This window comes from Carassius carassius, chromosome 8 (assembly GCF_963082965.1).
Source record: "Carassius carassius chromosome 8, fCarCar2.1, whole genome shotgun sequence".
NCBI classification, from domain to species: domain Eukaryota; kingdom Metazoa; phylum Chordata; class Actinopteri; order Cypriniformes; family Cyprinidae; genus Carassius; species Carassius carassius.
Genome location: NC_081762.1, coordinates 35077187 through 35096537, shown reverse-complemented (window position 1 = coordinate 35096537; position 19351 = coordinate 35077187). Strand labels below are relative to the sequence as shown.

The 19351-nt window shown below is 43.4% G+C and overlaps 1 protein-coding gene across 1 annotated transcript; it reads left to right on the top strand.

The window, feature by feature from the left end:
• The first annotated feature begins 13497 nt into the window (after positions 1 to 13497).
• LOC132144821 (uncharacterized) lies at positions 13498 to 15067 on the top strand. The gene is made up of 2 exons (XM_059555388.1): positions 13498 to 14446; positions 14482 to 15067. The coding sequence occupies exons 1-2, from the start codon at positions 13555 to 13557 to the stop codon at positions 14913 to 14915; spliced, it is 1326 nt and encodes a 441-aa protein (XP_059411371.1). The 5' UTR covers positions 13498 to 13554; the 3' UTR covers positions 14916 to 15067.
• The last annotated feature ends 4284 nt before the right edge of the window (positions 15068 to 19351 follow it).

The following is a 19351-nucleotide window of genomic DNA, read 5'->3' as shown; positions in this document are numbered from 1 at the left end:
CAATTTGTGGACGCATAAAATGTGACATAATCCAAACGCAAATGCAAATCGCGCATTAACGTTTTCATTTTCGATTAAGTGAACGCACAGTGTCTGCCAAATTTAAAATGGAAATGCAAAGTCTGTTTGCAATTGTGTTTTCCATATCTTAGGAGCTATGAACCTGTCATATTTAAATAGCAATATTAATTACCACATTTGCCTTTTCACTCTCTCTGCACTGTGCATGTAAACTGCCAAAACTCAAATGGAATCGCAATTCCTTTTGCATTTGAATTTCCAATGTCTTCACGGAAACCTGTCAATCAAGTGACAGGGGTGGGGCCATTTTATTGGGCGTGTTTGCATTGGGAAGTGACGATCGTACTAAAATGTACCATGTTTTTACTAGGGTAAATATGAGTTAACGATAGTGTTTATAATTAAGCCACAGTAGCCACAAATGTACAGTTGCCTGAGACGTTATGAAATGTTCTTTAATGTCACCTTTATTTATATAGCGCTTTAAACAAAATACATTGCGTCAAAGCAACTGAACAACATTCATTAGGAAAACAGTGTCAATAATGCAAAAATGATAGTTAAAGGCAGTTCATCATTGGATTCAGTTATGTCATCTCTGTTCAGTTAAATAGTGTCTGTGCATTTATTTGCAATCAAGTCAACGATATCGCTGTAGATGAAGTGTCCCCAACTAAGCAAGCCAGAGGCGACAGCGGCAAGGAACCGAAACTCCATCGGTGACAGAATGGAGAAAAAAACCTTGGGAGAAACCAGGCTCAGTTGGGGGGCCAGTTCTCCTCTGACCAGACGAAACCAGTAGTTCAATTCCAGACTGCAGCAAAGTCAGATTGTGCAGAAGAATCATCTGTTTCCTGTGGTCTTGTCCTGGTGCTCCTCTGAGACAAGGTCTTTACAGGGGATCTGTATCTGGGGCTCTAGTTGTCCTGGTCTCCGCTGTCTTTCAGGGATGTAGAGGTCCTTTCTAGGTGCTGATCCATCATCTGGTCTGGATACGTACTGGATCCGGGTGACTGCAGTGACCCTCTGATCTGGACACAGACTGGATCTGGTGGTCACGGTGACCTCGGAACAAGAGAGAAACAGACAAATATTAGCGTAGATGCCATTCTTCTAATGATGTAGCAGGTACATCGGGTGTTATGGGAAGTGTTTCCGGTTCCGGTTTACCTAATTAATGCAGCCTAAAAATCCTTTAACGGATTTGGATAATAAAAGCATATTAGTATGTTATGTGTATGCCAGGTTAAAGAGATGGGTCTTTAATCTAGATTTAAACTGCAAGAGTGTGTCTGCCTCCCGAACAATGTTAGGTAGGTTATTCCAGAGTTTAGGCGCCAAATAGGAAAAGGATCTGCCGCCCGCAGTTGATTTTGATATTCTAGGTATTATCAAATTGCCTGAGTTTTGAGAACGTAGCGGACGTAGAGGATTATAATGTAAAAGGAGCTCATTCAAATACTGAGGTGCTAAACCATTCAGGGCTTTATAAGTAATAAGCAATATTTTAAAATCTATGCGATTTAACACCATGAACCATAAAATGTAGTCAGTGTTCTGCTATTGTTTATGTTCATAATAGGTAAACACAGGCCACAAGTTAACACGGTCACAGATCTGATGCTGATTCAGTGTAGCTTGGGAGCTCAGTGGTTAGTGACTGTCATCACTCACGTCATACCATCTTTTAGCGCGGGTTCGAAACCCGGGCCAACACAGACGTTCTTTATTTTTTTGTTTATCCTACTAACTTCAGCCGCCAAACGGGCGATCATACAGTGAGGAAAATTGCAGTAGTCAAGACGAGCTGACATGTTATCAAGTACGCTGCTGTTTGCAGAATTACCGGATCTGCGTCCTCGCAGACATCACACTCCCGAGTCGAATGCACAAATTCTGAACTACTGAGGATGCATGTCCGAAATCAGCGGCTGAAGTTAGTAGGATAAACAAAAAAATAAAAAACGTCTGTGTTGGCCCGGGTTTCGAACCCGCGCTAAAAGACTGTATGCCATGAGAGATGACAGTCACTAACCACTGAGCTACCAAGCTACACTGAATCAGCATCAGATCTGTGACCGTGTTAACTTGTGGCCTGGGTTTACCTATTATGAACATAAACAATAGCAGAACACTGACTACATTTTATGGTTCATGATGTTAAAGAACATTTCTTAACGTCTCAGACAACTGAACATTTGTGGCTACTGTGGCTTAATTATAAACACTATCGTTAACTCATATTTACCCTAGTAAAAACATGGTACATTTTAGTACGATCGTCACTTCCCAATGCAAACACGCCCAATAAAATGGCCCCACCCCTGTCACTTGATTGACAGGTTTCCGTGTAGACGATGGAAATTCAAATGCAAAAGGTATTGCGATTCCATTTGAGTTTTGGAAGTTTACCTGCACAGTGCAGAGAGAGTGAAAAGTGGGAAGTCGTGGCCTAATGGTTAGAGAGTCGGACTTGCAATCAAAAGGTTGTGAGTTCGAGTCCCGGGCTGGCAGGAATTGTGGGTGGGGGGAGTGCATGTACAGTTCTTTCTCCACCCTCAATAACATGACTTAGGTGCCCTTGAGCAAGGCACCAAACCCCCAACTTCTCCCTGGGCGCTGCAGCATAAATGGCTGCCCACTGCTCTGTGTATGTGTTCACTGCTCTGTGTGTGTGCACTTTGGATGGGTGAAATGCAGAGCACAAATTCTGAGTATGGGTCACCATACTTGGCTGAATGTCATGTCACTTTCACAAAAGGCAAATGTTGCAATTAATATTGCGATTTAAATATGACAGGCTCATAGCTTGTAAGATATGGGAAACACAATTGCAAATGGACTTTCTATTTTAAATTTGGCAGACACTGCGCGTTCACTTAATCGAAAATGAAAACGGTAATGGGCAATTTGGATTGTCACATTTTATGCGTCCACAAATTGAAAACGCAATTGCAAATACAATTTGCAATGCCTTTTGAATTAAGTACGCAATATCATTCCATAGTGTTTCGTTCCTGAATGAATCAACCGTTTAAATGATTCGGTTCAGTCGCAATGACTCACTTATTAACAGAGACTTGCTGACACATACTGGCCATTTTAATTTCACATTTAAAGTATCTTTTGATTTTTTAAATAATTAATTTCTTATCATTTCAAATGAGTATTCAACATTTTATGTCTTGTATGCCAAAACATTATTCATGCATTTGTAACTGCAGGTTAAATGCATTCTTGTCCTGCACTAAACAGTGTAATACATCTAAATGCCACTTCCAATGAATCTTCTGCATTTCCTCTGCATTAAAAGATGAGTTTGTTGATAATGATTTGCCTGGTAACAGCCCAAATGTTTTATTATTCTAAATAACTGATTCCTTTAATTAAAAACAACTAGTTTGAGATTAATAGACCTATCCCAGGGGTGTCAAACTCAGTTCCTGGAGGGCCGTAGCCCTGCAGAGTTTCGTTCTAACCCTGCTCCAGCACACATATCATGTAGTTTTCAAATAAACCTAAATGATTAGATTAGCTGGATCAGGTGTGTTTAATTAGGGTTATATCTAAACTGTGCAGGACTGTGGCCCTCCAGGAACTGAGTTTGACACCCTTGGCCTGTCCCATTTTGACTCCCTCCCACTGTTAAAATGTAACTAAGTAATTTTTACTCCGAGTAAATTTTAAATGAGCTACTTTTTACTTTTACTTGAGTAGATTTTTAGACTGGTACTTTTACTTGTACTTAAGTAAAATTTCATTAATGTAATAGTACTTTTACTTGAGTAGAATATTTTTGTACTCTTTCCACCTCTGTTTATTGGTCAATGCCCGACCAATGAACAACGCCAGCCATTACGACTTGCCTAGAAAGAAATTTGTGATTTATGCATCAGTTATTTGTAAAACACTGCAAATATCCTTAGCTTTTACAGGATTTTAAGACATTATATTCATCTTGACATTCAGGTAATAATACAACTGTGCTTTTGAAATGAGATGGCTAACTGTATGAACATTGTATACATGTGATGCATGAAAGGGACAGTTAATAAAACTAAATAAATAATAGAAAATAAACATCTATAAATTAAGTTTATATATGTAATGGCTTTTTACTTTTTCATAAAATGCGTGGATTTCTTAACTGAAATTGTAGTCTGGAATGTTTTAAGCCATAAATATCTGGCAGAGTAACAGTGTTAAATTACAAAAGACTACATGCAGATAATTTATCTGAAATCGCTATTTAATGACAGATTCTAGCATTACACACTTTAGATTACAGAAAAAGTTTGCAGTGTTCTTGCATGGCTTTAACCAACAGATGTTGCTAGCGTGCCTTCACTCTTGTGTTGCGCATGTGTAGATTCTTTTTTTGTGTGTGGATTCAGAAGTCATTATTACGAGAAACTTTCTCATTGTTAAGAGATGTTAAGTCATTATTATAAGAAACTTTCTCATTATTACGAGATGCTAAGTCATTATTATGAGAAAGATTAAAATTTTTACTAGATGTTAAGTCATTATTTCGAGAAACTTCCTTATAATTACGAGATACTAAGTCAATATTACAAGAAAGTTTCTTAATATAATGAGATACTAAGTCATAATTATGAGAAAGTTTGTCATTATTATGACTTACAGAATCAAATTTTTCTTAACTGTGGCAGAAACGGGCTTCCATACCAGATGTCGCTAGCGTGCAGTCAATCTTGTGTTGTGCATGTGTAAAGTCTTTTTTTATTAAGTCATTATTTCAAGAAGGTTTCTCATTATTATGAGAAACTAAGTCATTATTACAAGAAAGTTTTTCTTTATTATCATCATCATCATTATCATTATCATGAGAAACTAGGTGCCATGAGGAGGCTGAGGCAGTATTAGAAGTTTATTAGGGAAAGATCTTAGAGACAGAGTTGTTAAACCAGGCAGAGAGTCAATAACGTAATGGAAGTCTGATCTTTCAACATGCACAAGTAAGCAGGCGAACAGGACAAAAACAAACATCAGTCCAATCAGGCAGTAAATCCAATGGGGCAATCCAAGAAGAAAGAACGTGAAAACAGGCAGAATCTTGCACAAACAAGCAGTCAGAATAATCAATGGGAAAATGCTTGGTAAGGCAAATAAACTGGCAATGCTTCGCAAAGAGTAAACACACAGACTCATGTTAAATAGTGTCCAAACAGGATATGAATGTAGAAGCAGAGGGAGCGGAACACAGTCAGTACTCAGGTAAGGGCTCCCTCTGCTGGTGCGGCGTTACAGAAGCCTCTCCATGAGGAGCGCCTCCTGGCACTCGACGAGGACATCCCTGTGGTCGTGGCTCTGGTCGATTGGGTCTGGCTCGATGAAAGTCCTCCACAAGAGAGGGATTCAGGATGTTGCAGGCAACTACCCATGATCTCTCCTCAGGTCCATAGCCTAGAGTTTAAGATCTTTGTCTGAACCCCACGGGACCCGACGGGTTCGGTCGGGTTTCGGGCTTAATTTATATCATCTTACGCGGGCTCGGGTCGGGCTCGGCCTTGCGCTTCGCTTTGCTAGGTAAACGAGCGGTCATGTGATGTGTTTCGATTAGCGCGAGAAAGATGCGAAAATGGATGCTGAGTAGGTGTAACGGAGGCTTGCCTCTGGCGATTACGTTTTGGTTTCACCAGCAACTAAAGCAAAGTCTGAGGTGTGGACAAGTTTTGACCATGTTTATAATGAGAATAATGAGTGAATAATGACGCATCATCAGTGAGCGCAGGAACGCGCTGAAGACATCAACAGTGGATTCAATCATTTTCCAAAAACATGTAGTCTTAGCCTAATCGCTGTGAGTAATAAAGTTTTTTAAAATGAAAACTAAATATTCATTGAGTCTTAAATGCATAATGTGGACAGAGTATATACGCTAATGTTGGCATTATTCTTTTATTAAATGTCAGCTGCTAGTGGCGAAGCAAAGCCTTTATCTTAATTTCGTTATTGCGAAATACCCATCTTAATTTAAAATTTATCGTAATTTAATTTGTTAAAAAAGACTTGTTTTTATTGGTGCGTTGGTCTATTTATAGGCTAAATACGCCTAGGTCTATTTAGAATGCTGAGATGTTAAGATGTCACAGAGGACTTGTTTTATTTCTTTATTCCAACTTCCAAGTGGTGAAGTCTACGTTAGTTATTAATAAATTATGTTAAAACATGAATAAATGACTCATTTTTGACAAAGGCAAAAGAGCTGTGTGTGTGTGCACATTTGAATAATGTCGGGCTGTAAACGGGTTCGGGCTTTTAAAAAGCTGTCAATCAAAATGTTCTTGTCGGGCTCGGGCCGAAACCTGTCGGGCTCGGGTCCTGTCGGGCCTAACTTTTAAGGCCCGATTACAGCTCTACCATAGCCCTCCCAGTCCACCAAATATTGGAGCTGACCCCCTCTCCATTTTGAGTCCAGTAACTCATTCACCTTGTAAGCCGGAGGTCCATCAACATCCAGCAGCAGTGGTGGCTCTTGAGTCTCATTGTTGGGGTGAGCATTCGGGTGGACTGGTTTTAGTAATGAAACATGAAAGGATGGAGAGACACGATAATTAGGAGGAAGCTCTAATTGGTAAGTGAATTCATTGATTCTTTTTAGAATCTTGAAAGGACCAACATACCTGGGGCTGAGCTTTCTGCTTGGTAGCCGCAACTTGGTGTCCCTCGTAGAGAACCAGACCCGCTGTCCTGGTTGGTAGGGAGGGTGTGGATGACGTCACTTGTTGGCCTGGAGTTCCTGCAATCTCACACTTGCCAAAGACGTAAGTGAGCACTGTCCCACACCCTCTCACTATGCCGAATCCAGTTGTCCACAGCAGGGACCGATGAGGGTTCTTCAGACCACGGGATTATAGGGGGTTGATAACCAAGGATGCACTGGAAGGGAGTCAGACCTGTTGATGAGTGAGTCAATGAATTATGTGCATATTCAACCCATGGAAGGAATTTAGACCATCAATACTGTTATATACTGCAATATGATCGTAGATATCTGCCTAGTTTTTGGTTAAACCATTCAACCTTTCCATTTGCTTGAGGGTGGTATCCTGATGTGAGGCTGACATTAATGTCAAGATGCTTGCAGAAAGCTTTCCAAACTTGGGATGTAAACTGGGTTCCTCTGTCAACTGACGATAGCTTCTGGTATACCATAAATTCGAAAAACATGATGAAACAGTGCCTGTGCATTTTCCATTGCCAGGGATGTTGTGGGATGGGTAGTGGTTGGAGGAGCCCAGACGGTAACTCCTTGGGGGTCTTAGACTGGGCACAGACTTGGCAGGCTTTGACATAGGTAGTGACAAGCTTAAGCATTGAGCACCACCAGAATGAATTTTGTAGTAAGCGAAGTGTGCGGGATATTCCTGGATGGCCAGAGCTAACAAAAGTGTGGACCCATTGCATTACTCTGTGTCGTAGATTTTGTGGAACATATCGTTTATCTGGTGGGCAAGTGGCAGTTGCTGGATCTTGAAGTTGTTCCCATTTTATTTTCTCCATTACTGTCACAGTGTTTGGGTTGTGTCCCTGGGTTTCCACTAGATGTCCCCCTTTCTCACGGTGTCTGTCACCTTATCACTTCCTGTTCCCTTATTTGGTCACCTTCCTCCTTGTTAGTAATTGATTGTTTCCCACCTGTCTCCTGTTCCCTCATTATCCTTCTGTGTATTTATACCTGGTCTGTCTGAGTCTGTGTTACGGAGTCCTTGTTTAATGTTTATAGTTATTCACGTCCGTCGCTTCTTGCCTTGCCTTACCTTACCTTGTCTTCGTGTCTTGTTTATGTTATGTTTGGATATTCTGGTTTTGACCCTGCCTGGACTGTTTACCCCTTTGGATTACCCCTTAAATAAAGGACTTACCTGCAATTGGTTCCCTCTCCGGTGTTATCTGTAACACCGTACGTGACAGAAGGACTCCGTCATGCAAGGAACCAGCGGTATGTCTTTTTCCCGCTCCCCAGCCAGGATGGCGGAGCGGAGGGCGAAGTATCTGAAGTTGATCGCCCTCCGCCAAGAGGGCAATGAGGTGGGTGCCCTGGCACAGGTGTTCTGGTCCCTGGCCGAGGGCATGGGATACAATGACGCAGCCCTTAAAGACTATTTTAATGGCGGGCTGGATGATCCAGTGTCTCAGGAGGAGATGGCGCAGTTAGAGACACTGGAATTCTGGGAATTCGTGCGCTACCTGCAGCATCGGCTTCGGTGGGATGCCCCAGCCACTTCTGTCTCTTCCGGCGGGGTGGTCGTCAGCCCAGCACCACTGCCCAGGATGGCAACCAGCCAAGCGCCACAACCCAAGATGGCTGCCAGTCCAGCACCACTGCCCAGGATGGCTACCAGCCAAGCGCCACAACACAAGATGGCCGCTAACCCAGCTCCAAAACTCAAATTGGCCACCGTTCCAGCGCCACAGCCCAAGATGGCCGCCAGCCCAGCGCCAATGCCCAGATTGGCCACCGGTTCAGCTCCACAGCCCAAGATGGCCGTCAGCCTAGCGCCACAGCACCAGATGGCCGTCAGTCCAGCGCCACAGCACAAGATGGCCGTCAGTCCAGCGCCACAGCACAAGATGGCCGCTAACCCTGCGCCAATGCCCAAATTGGCCACCGGTCAACCGCCACAGTACAAGATGGCCGCCAGTCCAGCACCACTGCCCAGGATGGCTACCAGCCAAGCGCCACAACCCAAGATGGCCGCCAGTCCAGCACCACTGCCCAGGATGGCTACCAGCCAAGCGCCACAGCACAAGATGGCCGCTAACCCATCGCCAATGCCCAAATTGGCCACTGTTCCAGCGCCACAGCCCAAGATGGCCGCCAGCCCAGCACCAATGCCCAAATTGGCCACCGGTTCAGCGCCACAGCCCAAGATGGCCGTCAGCCTAGCGCCACAGCACCAGATGGCCGTCAGTCCAGCGCCACAGCACAAGATGGCCGTCAGTCCAGCGCCACTGCACAAGATGGCCGCTAACCCAGCGCCAATGCCCAAATTGGCCACCGGTCCAGCGCCACAGTACAAGATGGCCGCCAGTCCAGCGCCACAACCCCAGATGGCCGCCAGCCCAGCACCACAGTACAAGATGGCCGCCTGTCCAGAGTCATGGCCCAAGATGGCTGCTTGCCCAGCGCCGCTGCACAGGATGAGAGTCTCAGCTGACCCTCCGGAGTCGATTCAGGTGCCAGTTGACCCTCCGGAGTCGATTCAGGTGCCAGTTGACCCTCCGGAGTCGAGTCAGGTGCCTGTGAACTCTCCAGAGTCGAGTCAGGTGCCTGTGAACTCTCCAGAGTCGAGTCAGGTGCCTGTGAACTCTCCAGAGTCGAGTCAGGTGCCAGTGAACTCTCCAGAGTCGAGTCAGGTGCCAGTGAACTCTCCAGAGTCGAGTCAGGTGCCAGTGAACTCTCCAGAGTTGAGTCAGGTACCAGTGAACTCTCCAGAGATGAGTCAGGTGCCAGTGAACTCTCCAGAGTCGAGTCAGGTGCCAGTGAACTCTCCAGAGTCAGGGCTAGGCACCGCTGATCCTCCAGAGTCAGGGCTAGTCACCGCTGATCCTCCAGAGTCAGGGCTAGTCACCGCTGATCCTCCAGAGTCAGGGCTAGTCACCGCTGATCCTCCAGAGTCAGGGCTAGTCACCGCTGATCCTCCAGAGTCAGGGCTAGTCACCGCTGATCCTCCAGAGTCAGGGCTAGTCACCGGTGATCTTCAAGGACTGAGTCAAGTCACCGGTGATCTTCAAGGACTGAGTCAAGTCACCGGTGATCTTCAAGGACTGAGTCAAGTCACCGGTGATCTTCAAGGACTGAGTCAAGTCACCTCTGATCTTCAAGAACAAAGGCAAGTCACCTCTGATCTTCATGAACAAAGGCAAGTCACCTCTGATCCTCATGAACAAAGGCAAGTCACCATTGATCTTCATGAGCAAATGCAAGTCACCAATGATCTTCATGAGCAGTGTCAGGCCAGCACCAATCTTCTGGAGTCCAGTAAGGACACCAGGGAATTACCAGAGTTTCGTCGTCCCGTTGGTCCAGCCGCACGGAGGTCTGCTCCGCCTTGGGGGGCTCTGGTCCTGACCATATGGCTGTGGTGGTCTTCTGCTCCGCCCTGGGGGCCTTCTGCCCTGACCACACGGCTGTGGGGGTCTTCCGCTCCGCCCTGGAGGACTCTGGCTTCGTCCACAAGGACGTGGTGGTCTTCTGCTCTGCCCTGGGGGGATTCCGGGCTTTCTATGTTCCTTGTACATAACAACCTCCTGGACAGCAACCAATCTGGCTTCAAAAGTGGCCACTCAACTGAGACTGCTCTGCTCTCGGTTACTGAAGCCCTGCGACTAGCAAGAGCAGCTTCAAAATCCTCGGTACTCATCTTACTGGACCTTTCTGCTGCTTTTGACACTGTTAATCACCAGATTCTCCTGTCCACCCTCAGAAAGATGGGCATCTCTGGAACAGCACTCCTGTGGGTTAAGTCCTACCTCTCTGACAGATCCTTCAGTGTGTCTTGGAGGGGTGATGTTTCAAAGTCACACCACCTTGCTACTGGGGTTCCTCAAGGCTCAGTACTTGGACCACTTCTCTTCTCAATTTACATGACATCATTAGGATCTGTCATTCAGAAGCATGGCTTTTCTTATCACTACTACGCTGATGACACCCAACTCTACCTCTCATTCCGACCAGATGACCCGACGGTAGCTGCTCGCATTTCAGCCTGTCTGAGTGACATCTCTAGCTGGATGAATGACCATCACCTTCAGCTTAACCTTACGAAGACAGAACTCCTGGTGATTCCAGTTAACCCATTGCTTCATCACAACTTCTCTATACAGCTGAGCTCATCAACCATTACTCCTTCGAGGACAGCTAGAAACCTAGGAGTTGTGATGGATCATCAGTTAAGCTTCACAGACCACATTGCTACAACTACCCGGTCCTGCAGGTTTGCCTTATACAACATTAGGAAGATTAGACCCTTCCTGTCAGAGCAAGCAACCCAACTTCTTGTCCAAGCTCTTGTTCTCTCCAGACTGGACTATTGTAATGCTCTCCTGGCGGGCCTTCCTGCATGGACTGTCAAGCCTCTGCAATTGATCCAGAATGCAGCAGCGAGGGTTGTCTTCAATGAGCCAAAAAAAGCTCACGTTACTCCGCTCCTCATCAGGTTACACTGGCTACCAGTAGCTGCTCGCATCAAATTCAAGGTACTGATGCTAGCCTACAAGACGACCACTGGCACGGCACCAACTTACCTAAACTCATTGGTTAAATCTTATGTGCCCTCCAGAAGTTTGCGCTCTGCAAGTGATCGACGCCTTGTGGTACCATCCCAAAGAAGTTCAAAATCACTCTCAAGGACCTTTTCCTGGACCGTGCCCAGCTGGTGGAATGACCTCCCAATCTCAATTCGTACAGCTGAGTCTTTACTCATTTTCAAGAAACAGCTAAAGACTCATCTTTTTCGCCTGCACTTAACCAACTAACACTAGCACTTTACCTTTTCTTGTCTTTTTATTAAAAAAAAAAAATAACCTACCTATGCGTTCTATCCTAGACTAACTGAGACTTGTCATGGAACTTGTACACTGTTGTTGTTCTCTTGTTGACCTGACTGCTTCTATTGTTCTCATTTGTAAGTCGCTTTGGATAAAAGCGTCTGCTAAATGATTAAATGTAAATGTAAATGTTCCGTCCTGACCACACGGTTGTGGTGGTCTTCTGCTCCGCCCTGGGGGGCTTCCGCCTTGACCACACGGCTGTGGTGGTCTTCTGCTCCACCTTGGGGGGCGCCACATGATATCCTTATGGATTTCTGTTTTGTGTTTCTTGGTTTCTGTTATGTTTCTGTCTGTTCCCCTCAGTGAGTCTGGCCCTCCGTCCCTCCCCCTGAGACTCCACCTGTCCGCCCCCCTCCTGGTCTCTGTTTTGTGTCTGTCGTGGAGCGTCTGGGAGCCGCTCCGTAGAGGGGGGGTACTGTCACAGTGTCTGGGTTGTGTCCCTGGGTTTCCACTAGATGTCCCCCTTTCTCACGGTGTCTGTCACCTTATCACTTCCTGTTCCCTTATTTGGTCACCTTCCTCCTTGTTAGTAATTGATTGTTCCCCACCTGTCTCCTGTTCCCTCATTATCCTTCTGTGTATTTATACCCGGTCTGTCTGAGTCTGTGTTACGGAGTCCTTGTTTAATGTTTATAGTTATTCACGTCCGTCGCTTCTTGTCTTGCCTTACCTTGTCTTCGTGTCTTGTTTATGTTATGTTTGGATATTCTGGTTTTGACCCTGCCTGTACTGTTTACCCCTTTGGATTACCCCTTAAATAAAGGACTTACCTGCAATTGGTTCCCTCTCCTGTGTTTCCTGTATCCCCGTACGTGACAATTACATCCCAGCTGATATGGGCAATGACAACAGATGAGGGGAGTATGTTTTCTGGTGTAAGGTTTTCTAAGGGAAGATCATACTGCCTGGAGAGAGCATCAGACTTAATGTTTTTATTGGCAGAATGGTAGGTTACAGTGAACTGGAAATGGGTGAAGAAGACTTTAATGTATTCTTTAATGTATTCTAGGTTCTTATGGTCTGTAATCACTTGGAACGGGTGGACTGCTACCTCGAGCCAGTGTCTCCATTGTTCTATGGCTGCTTTCATGGACAGGAGTTCTTTATTACCAACATCATTATTTCATTCTGCTGCTGTTAACTTTCTTTAAAAGAATGCACTGGGATAGTTTACCAGGTGGACCATGGCGTTAGGAGAGCACGGCTCCGATTCCTGAGTCAGAAGAATCCACTTACACAACGAACTGCAGATTAGGGTCAGGGTGTTTGAGGATTGGAGCTTTGGTAAACTTGACTTTCAGAGTATTGAATGCTTGAGTGGCCTCCTCATTCCACTTGAGTTTCGATGATTTTCCATTCAGCAGTGATGTCAGAGGGGAAGCAATGATACTGTAGTTTCTAATAAATCTCCTGTAGAAATTAGCAAACCCCAGAAACCTTTGAAGTTCCTTGACTGTGGATGGTTGTGGCCATTCTGTGACTGCCTTGACCTTGGCGTCATCGATCTTGACACCCTGGTGACTAATGTGATAACAAATGAATGATGTCTGCCTGACGTGAAACTCACATTGCTCTGCCATGATGTATAGTTGATTCTATATACGAGAAAAGTTTCCTATTTACCACTGTGGAGTTTAGAGCCTTGTGTGGGCATCCCTGACCGCGATGGCTTGGTTCACCGCAGTAAAAACATAAATTTAGTTGACGTCGCCTGGTTCTTTCATCCTCAGAGAGTTTGGAAAATCCCACTTGCATTGATTCCTCAACTGACCTGGCGGTAGATGTGGCAATGGCTTGGGAAGTACTTGTCCTGGGCTATGACATTAAACTGACCCACTCCATGCAGGGCTAGTAACCCGCTTGGTTTTAACAAATTACTTCGAAAGTCACAAATGAAGTACCCATTCCAGGCAACAAATCGTCTTTGCCCTACGCTGCGCGATTCCATCGCGTATGAAGGGGCAGCCATCTGCTCCCGATCATGCAGTGTCAAAGCAAGACAAAACAAGCACCATCAACACAACCAAGCAGCGTCAATTTTCTCATCGCAAGCCAACCATCATTGGTACCTACAACGTCCATACTCTACGAGAAACAGAAAAGAGAGGCAACCAAGAAACACTAACATTTAAACAATCTGACCGGTTCCATCAGCTCATTCATGGGTGTGAAGAGAAAGGAATCGATATTGTAACCATACAAGAGCACCGACTACCAGCAGCTGATGGCATTAACACCTACATCGAAATCTACAACAACAAAGAATGGAGATTCGACTTCTGCTCAGCCACAAAAACTACCCAAGGCAATCACCTCGGAGGAATAGGGCTCTTAACGAGCAGCAAAGCCGGCAAATCCCTGACAGCAACAACTAAAATGTCTGAGCGGATAATCACAGCAACATTTGCGGGCAACCCTTTAACAACAGTCATCGTAGCCTATGCCCCGACAGAAGAAAAACCAAAGACAGAGAAAGACAACTTTTATAACCAGTTCATCAAATGTGCACACGAAACATCGCCACACAATATGCTCGTCATTGCAGGCGACTTCAATGCAGGAATTGGAGAAGACAGCCATCAGTCAAATCCAAGAGTTATAGCCAAACACGTTCTGCACAAAGCAACAAATGACAATGGAAGTAGACTAGTTGAGTTCTGTGAAGCAACAAATACAAGGCCAACACAGCCCAGATTCCCTCATCCAAAATCCAGAATCTGGACGTGGCAACCGGATGCCAATAGAAACGCAAAAGACGGGAAAAACAGAGCTCAACTAGATCACATACTCATCAACGGCAAGTGGATCAATTCGGTGAAGAACGTGAGAGCATTCAACTCAATCGGTCTTGGGTCAGACCACAGAATAGTAAGCGCAGAGATCAAAATCAGCTGAGAGCGCCAAGAGAAACCAAGAACAAGCGCCTCAAGTTCGACTGGAGAAAGCTCAAAGACAACGAAGAGCTACAAGAACAATATACCGTCACTATCCAAAATCGTTTCAACGCACTTAGGAGAGAAGACGACCGCGATGATATGCAGCCAAAATATGATAGATTCGTAACAGCCATCAAAGAAGCTGCAAAGAGCACGGTCGGCCTAGTCAGGAAAAAAGCACCAAAGAACTGGGTTTCGAGCGAAACGATCAAATTTCTCAAAGCACGGAATAAATCTAAGAGAAACAAGTGTGCGAACATGAAACAACTCAATCAAGATCTGCTTGATTCATATGAGCAGGACAGGATCAACTACTTGGAGGAAAAACTACAGCAACTTAAAGAAGCAGCAAAAGCAAATAAACTAAGAACAACTTGAGAGATAGTCAAAGAGATCAGCGGCAAGACTAAGTCAACAAACAAACACAAGATGAAAAGAGCAGACGGAAGAGACATCAAATCATCACAAGAACTGCTAAAGGAGTGGCAACAATACTTTAAAACCTTGTTAAACAACAAAATAATCACTGACGATTTTTCAATCGAACCAGCTGCCCAGGATCTTGACATCAACACAAGTCCATTCAATATCATAGAGATAAAGTGCGCAATTGATGAACTGAAGAATAGCAAATCACCTGGCTGCGATTATGCAATCACACCCGAGACACTGAAATACGAAGGAGACTATGTTGCCGATGTCATCTGAAACATCTGCAACGATGTATACGGTCAAGAAAAAGCACCAGAACAGTTCACCACGAATGTGATAGTACCACTGCCAAAGAGAGGAGACCTCACCCTAATGAACAACTACAGAGGGATCAGCTTGATGTTGGTCGTTGCCAAAGTATACAACAAGGTCCTTCTTTACCGAATAAGAGATCAAACTGGCTTTAGAAGAGGGAGAGGATGTACAGAACAAGTCCACATCCTGCGTAGATTAATCGAATGCTTCCAAGACAAGAAACTCGATTATTATATCACCTTTGTGGATTTAAAGAAGGCATTCAATTCCATCAAGAGATCAACCATGTTCGACATACTAAGACATTATGGAATCCCAGACAAAACAGTAAGAGCGATCCGCAAAATGTACAAGTCAAAGAGTCATGTACTAGTTGAAGGGAAGCTATCAGACCACTTCGACATTACAACAGGCGTCCTACAAGGTGATACCCTAGCTCCCTTCCTATTCATAATCGTCATAGACTATGTATTAACTCAAGCCAAAGAAGAGCATGCAAAGAACACATTATCGCACGGAATCGTAACACACTTAAAAGAATCCAGCAGATATCCAGAAGTATCACTATTTGACCTGGATTTCGCTGATGACATCGCACTATTTGATAACACCCTGGACAGAGCACAGGAACAACTCACAACAACAGCAAAGTGGGCCAGGAGAGTAGGCCTTCAAGTCAATATAGGGTAAACAGAAGCACTGAGTAACCAAGAATATGCCGGTCTGGACATGGCAATACACAATCATCAGCACATAGAGCTAGATGGACAGACCATTGAATGGACCAAGAACTTCAAATATCTTGGTTCCCGACTGTCAACCTACCTTGTTCGCAGCCGATTGATGATGATGATGAATACTTGAAGTAACAGGGGAAATCTCTTATATTTCTCCTTCGTGGGGCTTGTCTCCTTAGATTATCAATCTTGATAGTGAGTATTACAAAGTCAGACAAAATTATAAACGTTCTCCTCTACGTACCAGTTCTGCTTGTAGGTCAACGTTGAGGCTTTTCTGGAACGCAGCTTTGAGAGAAACATTCCATCCCCTCTGAGCAGCAAGCGTACGAAACAAGATGGTGTAGTTCCGAGGTCACCGTAGCCACCAGATCCAGTCTTTATCCAGATCAGAGGGTCACTGCAGTCACCCGGATCCAGTCAGTATCCAGACCAGATGCTGGATCAGCACCTAGAAAGGACCTCTACATCCCTGAAAGACAGCGGAGACCAGGACAACTACAGCCCCAGATACAGATCCCCTGTAAAGACCTTGTCTGAGAGGAGCACCAGGACAAGACCACAGGAAACAGATGATTCTTCTGCACAATCTGACTTTGCTGCAGCCTGGAATTGAACTACTGGTTTCGTCTGGTCAGAGGAGAACTGGCCCCCCCAACTGAGCCTGGTTTCTCCCAAGGATTTTTTCTCCATTCTGTCACCGATGGAGTTTCGGGTCCTTGCCGCTGTCGCCTCTGGCTTGCTTAGTTGGGGTCACTTCATCTACAGCGATATCGTTGACTTGATTGCAAATAAATGCACAGACACTATTTAACTGAACAGAGATGACATCACTGAATCCAATGATGAACTGTCTTTAACTATCATTTTGCATTATTGACACACTGTTTTCCTAATGAAGGTTGTTCAGTTGCTTTGACGCAATGTATTTTGTTTAAAGCGCTATATAAATAAAGGTGACTTGACTTGACTTGAATAGTCAGCAGCTGTTCTGTTACCTTGGGATATTTGTAGAAGCTGGGTTGATATATCCTTGCCCCCTGCAGGATATTCAAACACTTCTTGCAGCTGTTGAATGAAGTAGTCAAACGATCATCTAAAATCGTATGTCAGAGCCCCAAATGGCTGCAGCCCAGTCGACTGCCTTTCCAGACAACAGTTAAATCATGATGGCACATTTTATCATTATTATGAGAAATTTTCTCAATATATACGAGATACTAAGTCATTATTACTAGAAATCATATTTTTCTTAACTGTGGCGGAAATGGGCTTCCATACCAACAGATGTTGCTAGTGTGCAGTCAATCTTGTGTTGAACATGTGTCGAGTAAGTCTTTTTTTTTATTAAGTCATTATTTCGAGAAAGTTTAAGTCATTATTATGAGAAACTAGGTTGTTATTATGAGAAACTAAGTCAATATTACGAGAAAGTTTCTCATTATTATGACTTACAGAATAATATTTTTCTCAACTGTGGCGGGAACAGGCTTCTATACATATGACATTGCTAAAAAAATAAAATTTTGTGTACTTAGTATAATGCAATGAGTTTTAGGTAAAAAAAAAAAAAAAAATATATATATATATATATATTCCCCCCCCCCCCATAACATACAGTATTGTTTCTCCTCTATGCACCGCTTTTCTGAAATGCATAGTTTTTACAAAGTTCTTACATTTACTTTTACATTTATTCATTTAGCAGATGCTTTTTATCCAAAGCGACTTACAGATGAGGACAGTTTGAAGCAATCAAAAACAACTATAAGTGCTATAACAAGTCTCAGTTAGGTTAACACAGTACACGTAGCATAGGCTTTTAAATAATATAATAAATAAAAAGAAAACAGATAGAATAGAAAAAGAATAGAGCAAGCCAGTGTTAGAAGTCTTTACACACACACACACACACATATATATATATATATATATATATATATATATATAAATATATATATATATATATATATATATATATATATATATATATATATATATATATACATATTAGGAATGCACAATCATGATTTTTCATGGCCGATTCCGATACCGATTTCTGATTTTTGTTATCTTTAAGCAACAAACAAATTAAAATGGGAAATTAAAGGCAATTACTGCATAGTTCTACAATCCAAACAACACAATCAACACACATTGAATAAGATGTTTCTTAATCAGCATTCAGTATTTTAGTTTTTAAATTTGGTTTTACATAAAAAAAGGTCTTTACCAGTGAGACTAAATAAAAGTATGATATATAAATACATTATTTCAAAAAGTTAAAATAAAATGTTGGTGCGAATAAAACATTTATATTTTTCATATTTTTTTTTACTTGAAAAATAAATAACTTGTCTCAAGTCAAAAAATATAGATGTGAATCATTAACCTAAATTTTTTTTAAATGGATGAATGAAACACTTTTTTTCAGTGTGCTACAGCAGGTGATTTTTAAATCAAATTAAGTCAAATGTAATTTAAGGTAAAATAAAAATAATCATTCTATATAGAACCGACGTTTACTTCTGGGTTTTCAAACGTATATTCAAGTTCTACTTTACAAAAAAAAAAAAAAAAACCCTTTCCGTTTTGTCACAGTTTAGTAAGTTTCGTTTCTCATCCAACACACGAGAAGTTTGAGCTGAACATCCATTCACAGGGCACAGACAGGTACAGTACGCTCGCGCAGCTTCAGTGTGCAGGAAAGGCTCCACCTGCTGTTAGCATTCCATTGACTCCCATTCATTTTGGTGTCACTTTGACAGCGAATAACTTTATATCTGAGGTGTTTAAAGACTCCATTTGTCCATTAATTATTTCTAAAGAAACACGAAAATGTATAAAAGGCCCCTTTACCTTGGATCTTACGTTGTGGCTCCGTAGAAGCAGTTTTTGTAAAAATAGGCTAATGATTGCATCATAACCTGCGACTCTCTGTCGCACAGTAGAGAAATTACCGTATGGACAGGATGAGAAGCTCGCAGTCAATCTTTAACTGTCTATGAGGCTATCGGGGGGACATGGAGGCATAAAGTCATGGGAGAAGCCCATAGAGAGTCCATAAAAGCAATGGGACAAAATTAATCAACAACGTCTGTAAGATCCAGTGGGTGATACAGATTTCTCTTGGCACAGCTATTAGAAGAATTACAATTGTCAGACAGGTTGCTCACGTGACATCTACGTCATCAAGCTCAGTTTGAGTCTGCACAGTACGCCCGACCCCCAGGAAGTGCGGTGCTTCTAATTGACTTCACTTGTCTCCGTTGAATTCAATGGAGTCGCTGTGTCCATTTCTTTTACTGTCTATGCTCAGACATGTAGCTC